The sequence below is a fragment of the Pelodiscus sinensis genome, chromosome 3, assembly GCF_052426305.1.
Source record: "Pelodiscus sinensis isolate ZL-2025 chromosome 3, ASM5242630v1, whole genome shotgun sequence".
Classification (NCBI taxonomy): domain Eukaryota; kingdom Metazoa; phylum Chordata; order Testudines; family Trionychidae; genus Pelodiscus; species Pelodiscus sinensis.
In genome coordinates this window covers 78,139,838-78,153,920 of record NC_143054.1, presented here as the reverse complement: position 1 = coordinate 78,153,920, position 14,083 = coordinate 78,139,838, and the positions used below count along the sequence as shown (strand labels likewise).

The 14,083-nt window shown below is 45.6% G+C and overlaps 1 protein-coding gene across 2 annotated transcripts; it reads right to left on the bottom strand.

The window, feature by feature from the left end:
- Positions 1-1,883: 1,883 nt before the first annotated feature.
- Positions 1,884-13,627, bottom strand: MTRES1 (mitochondrial transcription rescue factor 1). 2 transcript variants are annotated; one of them, XM_075923961.2, is made up of 4 exons: positions 13,276-13,627; positions 9,445-9,895; positions 8,702-8,774; positions 1,884-2,232 (listed from the first exon to the last, which is right to left on the bottom strand). In XM_075923961.2, exons 2-4 carry the CDS (start codon positions 9,885-9,887, stop codon positions 2,056-2,058), a joined length of 693 nt encoding a protein of 230 aa, XP_075780076.2. In that variant the 5' UTR covers positions 9,888-9,895; positions 13,276-13,627; the 3' UTR covers positions 1,884-2,055. The 2 variants fall into 2 exon arrangements, with proteins under 2 accessions (XP_075780076.2, XP_089633330.1); XM_089777204.1 differs by lacking the exon at positions 13,276-13,627.
- Between the last annotated feature and the right edge of the window lie 456 nt (positions 13,628-14,083).

The following is a 14,083-nucleotide window of genomic DNA, read 5'->3' as shown; positions in this document are numbered from 1 at the left end:
TGCGAGCCTGGCAGCACATTCTGCAGGCAGTAACAGTCTCCCTGGTGTGCTCCACTGGGGGCTTGTGCCTCATTCCTCCCTCATGTCCTTCCACTTACCCCTCCCTAACTCCCCTTCCTGCTGTACAATAAAAGACACACGTTCATTACAACAAAGCCTCTTTATTGAACAGGGATGGTGGGGGGGAACAAAACAGATGAGACTGGGGAAAGGTCAGAGAGGGGAGGAGGGAGAGTGGGAGGGGAAAACCTGGGAGGAGAGGGCTGGTGGGAGGAGGGGGAAAAGCACACAGCTCAGGTTTGGGGGGGGGTCTTGCTGGCCCAACTCTCTCTCAGCACCACAGGTACAGGGGCTGTGGTGTCCTTGGGGGTGTGGGGAGGAAGAAACGGGAAGGGGAGGATTGAAAGGAGGAGCGGTAGCTGGGGAGGTAGCAGGGGCTGGAGCAGCAGGAGGCAGCAACCTCTGCCCCAGTGTTAATGACCATCTGGGGGGTATGGACTGTCCTGCCCCCCAGGATGTGGTCCACAGCTCCTTTATTTTCATGCATACCTGCTTCTGGGTTTCATGTCGCCTTTGGTGGCTAGACTGGCAGCCCTCCGCCTGTAGATGGTTACGTTCCTCCGTTTAGTGCAGAGATCATGGACATTGGAGAACTCCAAACCTGAATTAGGTCCGTGATCTCCCCATTGGACCAGGCAGGCTCCTGGGAGCTGGCAGACTGTCCTGGAGAGCAGTGGAGGGCTGGCTGGCATTGGCTGCCTGGCTTATGCTTCAGCCACTGGCTCAGGTGCAGTGACTGCTGGTTCTGGACCAGCAGGCTTGGAGCTGGCATAAGCACTGTGGCTAGAGTTTATCCCTTTAAGGGCTCCGGTGCGTGGGGGTGAGGAGAGGAGTTTTCTTGGTTGGGGCCTGAGTGGCTAGCAGGGCACCCTGGGAAGGACTGGAGGTCCCCTATTTTGAAATAAACGTCTACACAGCACTTATTTTGAAATAGCACTTTCGAAATTGGCATTATTCCTTGTAGAATGAGGTTTACAAATTTCAAAATAAGCCCTCTGCTATTTCGATTTAATTTCGAAATAGTGGTTTGGCTGTGCAGATGCTGGTAAAGTTATTTCGAAATAACAGCTGTACTAGGTTAGAAAACTTAAGTGAGGCTCCTTGTTTGTCACTAAAGTCACAGATTTCATGACTTTCAATGACTTCTGAAATGCCTGGGGGCTGCCCAGGTGCACTGGCTGGTGCTGGGGCAGTCTTGGGCTCCCTCAACCCCCACTCCCCAGCAGCAGAAGTTTGGGAGGTGGAGTCTGGGGTGCAGGGTTTTTCTGGGGGCTCAACATCTAACTCCATGTACTGCCTCCACCTGCAGGCACCACTCCCACAGCTTCCACTGGCTGCAGGTCCCAGCCAATGGGAACTGCAGAACCAGACAGCTCATGGAACTAGGAGCTGGGGTTGCTGCTTCCTGGGAACCAGGTAGGGAGCTTGGCCTGGCCCCACAAAATCCTTCCCTCCAAGCATGTGCTGCTCCCATGAGCTACTCCTCTTTATCACTCAGTTTTAATCAGGAGTATTTAGTAATTTTGTGGAGATTATGACTTGTGAATTTTTGTTTACTGCCCATGACCTAACCATGACTTTTACTAAAAATACCTGTGACTAAATAGTAGCCTCAATTGTAAGTAAAACCTCACAGCCAGAAACATTCTTCCACTTGTTATGAGACCGGCCTTAGTTTCCACGAAGTCATTCGGATTAACAGAGACAAATGTCTAGCAGTTAGAGGTTGATCTAGTCTTATCCAACCATTATGTATCTTCTTTAGGGAAATGGTCTGGAAATAAAGTTTTTCATATATTACCACAAAATAAAAACAAATAGGACAGAGTAAATGGACAGATTTATCACAAGATATGAAGTGGTGCATATGATAAGGAGGTAACATTCTATCACAAACCCTTAAAAAGGGTGCAAGAATTTTAACCAAAATTGAGATTTAGCAACCAATTAAAGGGTTTTCCACAAGAAGACTCATGCTACCATACACAAATCTTGTCACTTAAATACATCCTGTTTGGGCACTTTTAAGTTTTTCCAGCGCCGCAAGACCACTTTATACTTTTCACTTTCAGTCTTTTCTGAGGCTTTTTTAAAGACAACTCGCATAACTACAGCAGTTTCTGTTTCTTTATCCTCCCCTACTATGAGATCCAGTGTGTCACCAACTTTCACCTGAAAATAGAGAGAGATCATTAATGTTATTTTGAAGATAAAACTCTTAAGTTTACGGACTACTTTAACTGTCCTCTTGATCGTTCCTCACCGGTTATTCTCATTTTCTTATAGGGAAGTTGTTAGACTTGCTGCATAAGCCATGTCTACAGTACAGCAGCCATGCTCCTCTAATGCAGGTCTGCAAGGGTATGTCTAGATTACACGCTTCTTTCGAAAGAAGCTTTTTCGAAAGAAGCTTTAAAAAAGCTTCTTTCAAAAGAGATCATCTAGACAGCCACAACTTTTTGAAAAAGCAATCGGCTTTTTTGAAAGAGAACGCCCAGGCAATCTGGATGCTCTCTTTTGAAAAAGCCCGGTTTGCAGTCAAGAACGTCTTTTTTCGAAAGAGCTCTTTTCAAAAGAGGCGTTCTTCCTCATAAAATGAGGTTTACCGCTGTCAAAAAAACTGCTGCATTCTTTCGATTTAATTTCAAAAGAATGTGGCGGCAGTCTAAACGCAGGTGAAGTTTTTTTGAAAAAAGGACACTTTGAAAAAAAACTCTGTAGTCTAGGCATAGCTCAAGTGAGTGACGAGTAACTCCCTGTGAACCTCTTCACCCGTGGCACTGCTCTGATTTCCATGTAATGCTCTCTGTGGAAAACCATCCAACGTAACATGCTAATTTTTTCTGTTTAATGTTTATGTATTGTAAATGCAATTGAATGATAATTTCCAGAGGTTATTTCAGACAGTGAATAAATAGTTTAAACAAATGAGAGACAATGACATAAAACATATCAAAGGAAAACCCATAGGCAAGTATTTCCTACTTATTATAAAATGTGAGTGATTTAATGCATATGTAGTTACAATACATTTTGCTCCTTTTAGAGTTCCCAGAAGAGAGGTGGATCTCCTGGTAGGCAAGGTCCCAGATGAAACAAGACTAAGAGGAAAAACAACTGAAGACAGTTCAGATTTACAAAGGGACATTATTAAGGGCACAAGAGCACACCATTTCACTATGTAGAAAAGATAGGAAGTCTGGCAAGAGACCACCCTCGCTTTACCAGGAGATCTTAAATGATCTAAAAATCAAAAAAGGAGTTCTATAAAATGTGAAATCAAGGAAGAATATAAACAAACAACACAGTATGTAGGGGCAAAATTAAAAAGATGAAGGCATAAAATGAGCTCAATCTAGCTAGAGACTTAAAGAGTAACAAAACAAAATTCTAAAAATATATTAAAAATACGAGGAAGACCCAAGGACAGAGTAGGCTCACTGCTCAATGAAGAGATAAAAGCAACTACAGGAAATGGCAGAGATGCTCAACAACTTCTTTGTTGGTTTTCACCAAGAAGGTTGGTGGCAATTGGACGCCTAACAGTGAATGCCAGTGAAAATTGGGTACATTCAAAGTTAAAGTAGGGAAAGAACAAAGTTAAAAATTATTTAGAAATTATTTAGATGTCTTCAAGTCATCAGGGCCTGATGAAATGCATCTTAGAATACTCCAGGAGCTGGACTGAGGTGGTATCTGAGCCACTAGCTGTCATTTATGAAAAATCATGGAAGACGGAAAAGATTCCAGACAACAGGAAAAGGACAAATATAGTGTCTATCTAGAAAAAGGGAAATAAAACCCAGGAAACTACAGACCAGTCAGCTTAACTTCTGGACTAGGAAAGATAATGTAGCAAATAATTAAGGAATCCATCTGTGAACATCTGGAAGACAATAAGGTGATAGGTAACAGCCAGCTAAAGAACAAAACACGTCAAACCAACCTGATAGCTTTCTTTGATAGGATAACAAGCCCTGTGAATAAGGGGCAAGCGGTAGATACCTAGACTTTAGTAAAGCATTTCATATAGAGTCTCACATGACCTTATTATTAAACTAAAGAAATACAACATAGATGGGGCTACTATAAGGTGGGTGCATAACTGGTGGGATAATTGTTCTCAGAAAGTCATTATTAATGGTTCACAGTCATGCTGGAAAGGCATAACAAGTTGGGTTCTGCAGGGATCAGTTTTGGGACTGGTTCTGTTCAGTATCTTCAACAGTGATTTAGATAATGGCATGGAAAGAATGCCATAAATTTGCAGAAGATACCAAGCTAGGAGGGGTTCTGAGTGCTTTGGGGGACATGGTCATAATTTAAAAAGATCTGGATAAACTGGAGAAGTGGTCTGAGGTAAACAGGATGAAGCTCAATAAGAACAAAGGCAAAGTACTCCACTTAGGGAGGAGCAATCAGTTTCATACATACAGAATGGGCAGTGACCCTCTAGGAAGGAGTAGGGATGTTAAATATCGGTTAATTGAATAGCTGAGTAACCTTGTGAATTCTTATCAGTTAGTCGACTATTCTATAGTCCCCAGGGGCCGAGGCCAGCAGCCAGTGTGCTTGAGCTTCACTCCCAAGGAAACCCTTGCCACTCTGCCCTGCAGCCTCTGTATAAGAAACAGCAGCGTGAGGTACCAAGTAGCAGCTGATCCGTGAAGGGAGCCAGTTTAAAAGCCAGCTATCCTTTTGGATCAGCTGCCTGTCGCCCTGTGCTGCTGCAGCGGCACAGGGCAGGAACTAAGCTGGTCTGTGCCCGCCCAGCTCCTAATACACTTTAAATGCAGAACTGCAGCAGGAGTAGGTCCCAGACCCGTCGCAAGCCAGGACCTGAGCCAGGTTGCTAGCCAGCCTGCTAAAAAAATTTACTGGCAAGTGGGGGGAGATAAATGCATGTAGTCTATAGCATTAACCTATAAGCTTTTGATTATTGGTTAATCGACTACACTTTTACATCCCTAGGAAGGAGTAGGACAGAAAGTGATCTAGGGGTTATAGTGGACCAAAAGCAAAATATGAGCTAATAGTGTGACTTTTTTTTTTTTTTTTTTTGCGCAATAAAGGCAAATACCTTTCTGGAATGTACCAACAGGACTGTTGAAAGCAAGACACAAGAAACAATCCTTCAACTCTACTCTGTCCTGATTAGGCCTCATCTGCAATATTGTGTCCAGTTCTGGACACCATTTCTGGAAAGATGCAGAGTACTTGTATAAGATCCAGAGAAGAGCAACAAAAACAATTAAAGGTCTAGAAAACATGACCTATGAGGGAATACTGAAAGAACTGGGTTTGTTTAGTTTAGGAAAGAGAAGATTGAGAGAGGATATAATATCAGCTTCAAGTACCTAAAAGGGTGTTACAAGGAGGAGTGAGAAAAATTATTCTGCTTTACCTCTGATGGGCTTAAATTGCAGCAAGGTAGGTTTAGGTTGGACATTAGGCAAAAATTCCTAACTGTCAGAATGGCTAAGCACTAAGTAAATTGCCTATGGAGGTTATGGAATCTCCATCATTGGAGATATTTAAAAGCAGGTTAGACAGACAACTGTCATGGACGAACTAAATGGTGCTTGGTCCTGTTGTGAGGGCACAGGACTGTACCTGATGACCTTGAGGTCCCTTCCAGTTCTAGTATTCTATGATTTTATAAAGTTTGAGGTCAGGTCTAAATTAACAGTTCCTAATAGTTAGTTGTGTTTTTCTTACTGCCAGCTGTCATACTAAAAGAAATGTGACATCTTTAGTCATCCACATATTATCTGACTAGTAATATTAGTTTGATTTAGCTGCAGGCCTTACTCTAAGTCATCTCTGTTCTCCATCATGATAGAAAATACCATCATTTTGTGTCAGCTAACTGTTGATATTCTGATGATTTTACCTCTAACTACATGCTCTTCATCTCTCCTCTCAGACATAACGGTGGCAAACTTCCACCTAGACCATTCCAAATTCTTTCACCTTCAGCCTTCCAACCAATCCAAAGTAATGCCATCAAAATAATCTTTTGCTCCAATCATATAGCCCTTCCCACCATGCTCTCAATCCTTTCTGCATCACAGCCCAACTTCTTATTACTGGCTTCAAAATTATACAAAATTCAGTCCCTAATTCCATCTCTTGTCCCACTACTCTCATATAGGCCCTTGCAATCCCCAATTCTATAAGTCTCCTAGCTGTCTTTATATCCTCATTCTTCACTTATCTTCAATCCCTTGTGCTTCCATTTATTATGCAACTTTCCTCTCTACCCACAGCCCCTCTTTCAAAATCCACTACAGGCAGTCCCCGGGTTACGTACAAGATAAGAACAAACCTACAGTCCCTAAGTTGAATCTGTATGTAAGTCGGAACTGGCGTCCAGATTCAGCCGCTGCTGAAACTGACCGCCAGTTCTGACTTACATACAGATTCTACTTAAGAACCCCAAGCGCCCCCAAGTCAGCTGCTGCTGAAACTGATCAGCAGCTGATTCCAGGAAGCCTGGGGCAGAGCAACTCTGCCTCGGGCTTCCTGTAGTCAGCGCTGGTCAGTTTCAGCAGCGGATGACTTGGGGACGCCTGGGGCAGAGCAGCTGGGGTACTGCTGGGTTGCTCCAGTAGCACTGCTCCTCGCTCCTTGGCGCTACTGGACCAACCCAGCAGCACCCCAGCTGCTCTGCCCCAGGCGTCCTGATTCAGCCACTGCTGAAACTGACCAGCAGCGGCTGAATCAGGACCTGGGGCAGAGCTGCTGGGGTGCTGCCGGGTTGGTCCAGTAGTGCCCAGAGCGGCGCTGCAGGACCAATCGGCAGCGCCCCAGCTGCTCTGCCCCAGGGTCCACAACAAAAGCCTGGTCTGCTGGCGGGGGGGGGGGGAGGGAGCACACTAGCTGCGCCCCTCCCCCCCCCCAGCAGACCAGGGACACGGGGAGCAGAGCCGCAGCGGGGTGCCGCGCCTCTGAGGCTTTACTCTGGCAAAGTCTCAGAGGCGCGGGACCCCGCCGCGGCTGCGGCTTCAGTCCCGGTGCCCCTGGTCTGCTGAGGACCGTCTCCAGCAGACCAGGGGCACCGGGACTGAAGCCGCAGCAGCGGCGGGTTCCCGTGCTTCTGAGGCTTTACCAGAGCAAAGCCTCAGAAACGCAGGAACCGCCGCTGCTGCGGCTTCAGTCCCGGTGCCCCTGGTCTGCTGGAGACGGTCCCCAGCAGACCACAGGCACCGGGAGCAGCTTACGAACGGGGCTTTCTCGCCCCGGAGCTCGCAGGCAGCAATCCGCCACCTCGACCTCCGGGGCGAGAAAGCCCCGTTCGTAAGTGCGGATCCGACATAAGTCGGATCCGCGTAAGTCGGGGACTGCCTGTACATTCAGTACCTTCCAAAGCTACATCCTCCTCCAATCTTCTGTGCTAACTCCAACCTCCTCTCACAAAATACATAAGCTAGTGTGAGTGTTGCATAAGAGTCCCATGACTACAAATTACTAGCATCTTCTTTCCTTCTACCAGTCAATGACTGCTGTTGCTTCTCCACTTCTATCATGTCTAACCAACACCACAGGCTTCTAGGAGCAAAAGTGTCAAAAAGCAAGACAGTCTATGGGAGTATACAATGGTTTGCCATAAAGGTGCCATCTTTGTAACACTATCTCAGCACTATGTGATGGATACTTTCCAGACATTCAAAATGGACTAGTCCCTTTACCAAACAGCTTATAGTGTAAGGACAGAAAGACAAGTAGATAAAGGCTAAGGAAAGGGAACAACAACCCCCTCAACCCCAAATTTCACTACAGGTAGTGAGGCAGAAGTAGATTTTTACAGACTTAAAAATAGAGTACAACTGCTACAAATAAGAACATTCAGAGGTTGGGGCTTATCAAGAATGATATCCTGAAAGAGAATTTGAACAAAAAAAATCCTTCAACTGATGACTAGTATTTCCTGATAAGAAAGCAGATAGGAGTTATTTAATACAGGGAAAAAATGTCAGTGAAACTCTTAAGAAGGGATGAAGTGGGAGTAGGAAGTAATGATAAATGTATGGATCATCTACTCACTTTCATCTAACTATATTTTTTTAAATAATATTTTTCTCCAACTAGCTACAATAATCCTTGTGGCTTTAATAGTGGGTGACTTCATTAAAAGTAAATATTTGTGGGGGTTTATTAAGAATCAATAAGTCTATTTAATGCAGCTACAATTGCTCTCTTCCCCCCACATCTCTGCAAAGTTTTCTGAGGAAATGATTACATCTAAAGGCAAAAAATTCCTTTCAAGAAGGGGAAAAAGAATAAACTGTACTACTCAGTTTACAGAACTACTACTTCTACCCTGGTCAAGATGGAGTAGACATACAATAATTTGTTTTGATTCATCCATTCTCCAGTTAAACTAGATACACTTAGAAAATTCCTGAAACCTGGATATTTTGTCTTCTTACATAAAAGTATCCATTATTTACACAGCATTACATTATAACCCCAGGTACAACAGCTCATTATATGCAGGATAACTCATTGTTTTATAGACTCCTATAATACCTGCATGAGTGATTTCAGACTAGCAGGGAAGAGAAAATATGAGCCATAGTTAGGATCTTGTACTATATTATTTTAGAGAGGGTTTTTTTTTTTTTTAAAGAAAACTTACAGTTCTGCTTTTCTTCCACAGTTTTTCTCCATTCAGCCTGAGTTCACCATTATAGAATGCATCTTCCACTTTGCTAAAATAAAGAATCTGCATTATAGGGTTGAATTTACAGTGCATAGTAAACCAGAGCAGTTGTTTCCTTACAGACAAGCAAAACCCACAGTTAACAGGCAAAGTGTAGTCCAGAAGAATTTATGTGAAGGTTATTTAAACACTGACTTAAAGATGGAAATCAAGGATATGCTGAATGAACAAATAATTTGTATCTGTTCTGTGCCACAGGTACAAAGGCAATTTAAGAATTATTATAATATACAATACCCTTTACATATGCCATCAATCATTTTAGAAATGTTGGCTTTTGTATGACTTGAGGAGGATAGCCAATGTATTGTAACTAACAGGCTTCCTAAATCCTCTGGAACAGGTTATACATTGTAAGGGACCTGTTAATAAGATTTATGTATGTCTCGTGGACATAGGTATACCAGGTTTATATTTACTATAAAAGTGGGTAAGACTGTTCTAGTGTATTTTTTAAAATTCTTCCAATTACGTTTCCATTCTTTAGAGACATACTTGAACTCTTTCTTTTTAAATCAGCAGTTAAAAGCATATATTAAAATTATCATGGTCTCTTTAAGTAGTATTAGTGTCACAGACAGTGTTAAGTAGTAGAATTCTGTAAAAGCCAGATTCCAAAAGATAAAGAGATTTAAACAATATAAATCTCACATACTTACTTTCTTGCAATATCAAGACCAGCTTTCATTATTACATCATAACGAAAAGACTGGACTACTTTGTCAAGATCCTTGTAATCTTTTACTATACTGGGATCATTTTCAAATTCATCATCTTCTGAATTACTTCTCTCTTCATCTTCTTCATCCTCGTCCTCCTCCTCTTCTTCTTGAAGGGTTTGTTTTTTCTTTCTAGACCTTTTGTCACTTTTAAGTCGTACACAAAGCACTGAAATACATTGTGAATGTGGTCTTAAAAATACATCATATTTCACAGGAAAAATGCCGAAGTGTTTTCTGTAGTTTATTATATTGGATTGGTGGCTAGAGTATACACATCTCCTCCAGGACAAGCACAGTTTATAAGAGGGGAATTTCTCCCAGGCTCCAAGACAAACATTTAGTTTTTTAAAGGCAGTGACAGGCAATCTGAAACCAGTCATAGCATACCCTGAAATAAAAAAGAGACAGATTCAATTTTTTTGGGGTACTCTTCACATTTTTTTCAATATTGAACAATTTACTCAGCAAACATATTTATAGTAATGACGACCAAAAAAAAGCATCGCTTTCTCTTCTTTTGTAATAATGACATAGTCCCTTTGCAACCAGAAAGATTTATTGTCTCTTTCTGCTAAACATTCTTTGTTCTCATACAGCAGAGTAAGTAAGTTGACAATTCATAATCTGCATTTCTCATATTTAGTTCTCCATTTGAAAAAGGCAACATGTTACACGAAAAATTAGCAATGGAAATTCCAGGGGAACACTCTAATATGTAACTTTTTTATACAACTCGTGAAACTACTAACTTTCTTATGGTTTCTTCCTTCTATAACTCACACAATATTTCTAAGGTCATAGCTAACTTCCCATCCATGCTATGGAACAAGAGCAGTGGGATGCCAGTGACTACATTTATTAGAAATAGTTAATGTCAGAAGTGTTTCACCCAATTCCAAAGAGAGAATTAAAACAGGGGGAAAAGAAGTCAGGACTTCCTGAATTCTCCTTGTGCTTAGACCGCAGAGTCAGTTGATGGAAAACGCTGTTTCTCCTTAATCAGACCTTAATATCACTGAATAATTTTCAAGACAAACACTCTTTTTCTGCTGCAAAGTATTTATCCCTCTTCCACCAAAAGAGTAGTCACTAACAACAATGATCCCTTTTGCAAGAGTTTCCCAGAAAATCATTCCAAGAATATAGTTTCCAAACGGGGAAAAATAGTAGTTACCTTTTAACAAGCTATGGGAAAATGGATTATGATCTTTGGCAAGGATAAAAAACAGTTTATACTATAACCCTACATTTCCAAATATTTGAATGAATCTTAACGTTTCCATGTTTTGTTTTCTATCCAAAAATGAACTTTTTACATTTTAACAATTTTTTTCCTGTTTCAGGGTAGTCAGTGAGTGAAGGGTAAAATAATCCACTCATCTTTATTAGTTTGTGCTTTAACATGCAGACACCTTACTACTACAACAGCTGAAGTGAGAAATTTGACACGGCCACAGTCTTCATTAAGACTAATCATTTAGGGCATATTAGTAGTATTAATAGCACCTAAATGCCCTAATCATGATCCAGGACCCCATTCTATGAGGTGCTCCATGACTTCGAAACAACTTTCTACAATAGTTATGAAGTACTAAAAAAAAAAAAAAAAAAAAAAATCACTAACATGTTTAAGACCATCTAATATTTTAATGGAACCTTATGAAGCCCTGCCCACTAGGACCATTCATGTCAGGGATGGGGAAGGGGGACTGGCTCACCCCACTGCAGGGTGGGATGGAGCCCCTAGCCTTGCAGGCCGGATCAAGGCAAGCTGTGGACTGCATCCAGACCACAGGCTCTGTTTGGCAGTGGGGAAGAAACAGTTCTGGGAACAGCAACGCAGGGAAGCTCTGTCTTTGCACTCGCTTATAGGCCATTGGTCAGGAACCATTGCCAGTGGGAGCAGTGCCTGCAAGCACAGGGCCATGTGACCCTCACCTTCTCCCCACCTTCCTGGAGCTGTGTCAGGTAAGCACCCCCATCTCCTGCCCAGAACTCTCCTGCCCCTTACCACCAACCAAGACCCCCACACACCCCAACCTCCCCATCCCAGCTTGCTCCCCTCCCGTAACCCCCCATTCCTACCCTATCCCACGCCATTGAAGCTACCTTCTGCACACTGAACCCCTTATTTTTAGCCTCACCTCAGAGGCCCAGGCCCCGAGAAGTGTTAATTCAAGCCATGGGGGTAAGCCCAGGACAACTTCCACCCCCACCATGGATTTTTGTCTTGGGTTTTTTGAGTCTCGCTTGTGTGTGGCTCCACCGACTGATTTTGCTATGGGTCAGCAGGCCCTGACCCATAAAAGATTCTCTAGCCCTGATTTATGTTGAAGAGACTGAATATAAGGGCTTCCTCAAATTTTTTTAACTGCACTTTTGTCAAATATACACGTTGTCACACCATACATTTGCAAAGTCTTCCAGGAGCTTGGAGCTATTACACGTTGTGGGGCCAAAAATGAGGGGTTGTGTGTGTGGCAGTGGGCTGCAAATTGAGGCAGGAGGTCAGGTGTGGGAAGGAGTATGGGCTCTGGGGGTGAGACTGAAGGCATTTAGGATGCAGGAGGGAGTTCAAGGCTGAGGACAAGGCGATAAGAGGGGGCTCAAGACAGGAAGTCAGCCTGGGGGTGCAGGGTGTTAACTGGAGCTGACTCAGCTGAGGATTGAGACATGCATTCTAGGGGGTGTTAGGGACTGAGAGTGCAATAAGGGGGCTCAGAGCCATGGACTGGGGAGCAGAGCAGCTACCTGGGGCAGCTCCTGTTTAGTGGAGGCACAACCTGCAGGAGACAGGAGCACCTGGCCAGAGCTTACCCTAGTGCTCACAGCCATAGGGCTCTAGCCCAGTGCATGTGGGGAGGGAGCTTGTAAAAAGATCTGGCATCCTGGAGATCTTTTTGCAGGGCCCCCTTGGCCCAGACTCTGGGTTGCTGCCCAGGAAGCCCCTTCCTTAACCTGGCCCTGTATACTTTCCATAAGCTCTTCCACAATGGGAAGAGGGGAGGGTAAGTCCCAAAATATATGCAAAGTTGTTGTACTGAGACGTGAAAATGGATTGTAATCGGTATGTACCGTGTTGTGAGACCACCCTAAAATCCCTGTCAGGAGCAAGGCCACGCGGGACGAAGTGTGGAGAGCAAGAGAGAACGTAATGACAAGTTCCCTGCCTTAAGAAATGTATAATCTAGTTAAACTGTGTGACAGACAGTCGGCGGGAGCACACTCCTGACCCGGCTCAGACACTGCAACGGCGAAGGGGGCTGGAGATGGAGGGGAGATTCCTTTTGAAGCTGCTTTTTCCTGGGGAAAATCCTGTCTAAGGCAAGACTCGCCCTGTCACGCTTCAGGGGCTGAGTCCAACCCCCCAGTAGCTGGTTCCCACTAGCTGCCTCCTGGACGAGACCCCCTGTCCCGGGCTGCAGTTTGGATCCCGACGTCTGGCTGAGCGTCCCTCCTGACCCTCCCGCCGCTGCGCCCAGCCCTTGGGCCGCCCCGGCCAGGAGCGCGCAGGCCTGGGAGGTCCCCCACGTCCCGCTCTTCCCGCCGCAGGAGCAGGCCGCGCAGCGGGGCAGCCGAGAGGGGTCGGGCCGCGCACGCTCCCTGCAGCCGCAGCGGGCAGCTCCCGGGTGCGCCTGGGCAAGGCCGAGCTCCGCGGCCCCGGCCTCATGGGCCCGCCGCAAGCCCCGCGGCAGCCGCCGAGGAAAGCTCCGCGGGGGCCGCGCTGCCCGGCAGCGAGAGGCCCGGCCCGGGCGAGGCCGCTGTTACCTGTGTCCGCCGGCCCCTTGCCAGTGCTGCTGCCGCCGCCGAGGAGCTGCGCGCGGGGAGTGGGGCGGAGCCGCCGGCCGGGGGGGGCCGCGCTGCTGCGGGCTGGCGCTGCGGAGCTGGGAGGGGCCCGGCTCCCAGCGGTGGGGGGTAGGCGGGTGCCCCCCTGGAGCCCCGCAACTCTCGGCCTGGGACGCAGACGAGCCTTTGGCGATGGGTTTATGGGCCTGCCCGGCTGGATGCACCTTAAAGGGCCCGGACTTTGCGCGGGAGAGCGCGCCCGTCCGTCCCCTGCCGCAGGCTGGGCACTAGCAGGCTCCGGCAGCCTGTGGGGGGGGAGGGAGCGGACAGGGGCTGCTGCGGTTGTTACGCCTTGCGCGCCTTTCATCCCTTCTGCGTGTACAAGACAGGGCTGAGTAGCCTCCCGGAGAGGCTTTGCGTCTTCTCAGGGGTCATTCGTGCAGAAATCACAAACGAGTGTAAGGGCTGAGCCTGGGATGTGCTGTGGAAGCCGACACAGCAAGGGCAACGGTCACAGAGCAGTCCCTTGGCTCAGCAAAATCACTAGAGTTGAACTCACTAATGTCTGTGGTCCAGTTTGAATCCCTATGCCCACCAAGGGCTAAAGGACCCTCCACCGGCCTAGGGGGGAGAGGATCCACTAAGACCAGGAAACCAAATGAATACTTGGGACAAATAAAAGAAAACTCGGGCAGTCAGGATGGTCAAAGGGTCAAAACAAGGAAACCAGGAGGAGGAGGCAGAGCAGAGAGCCCCAAACAGCTCCCACTGCTCCTCAAAAGCATTGATG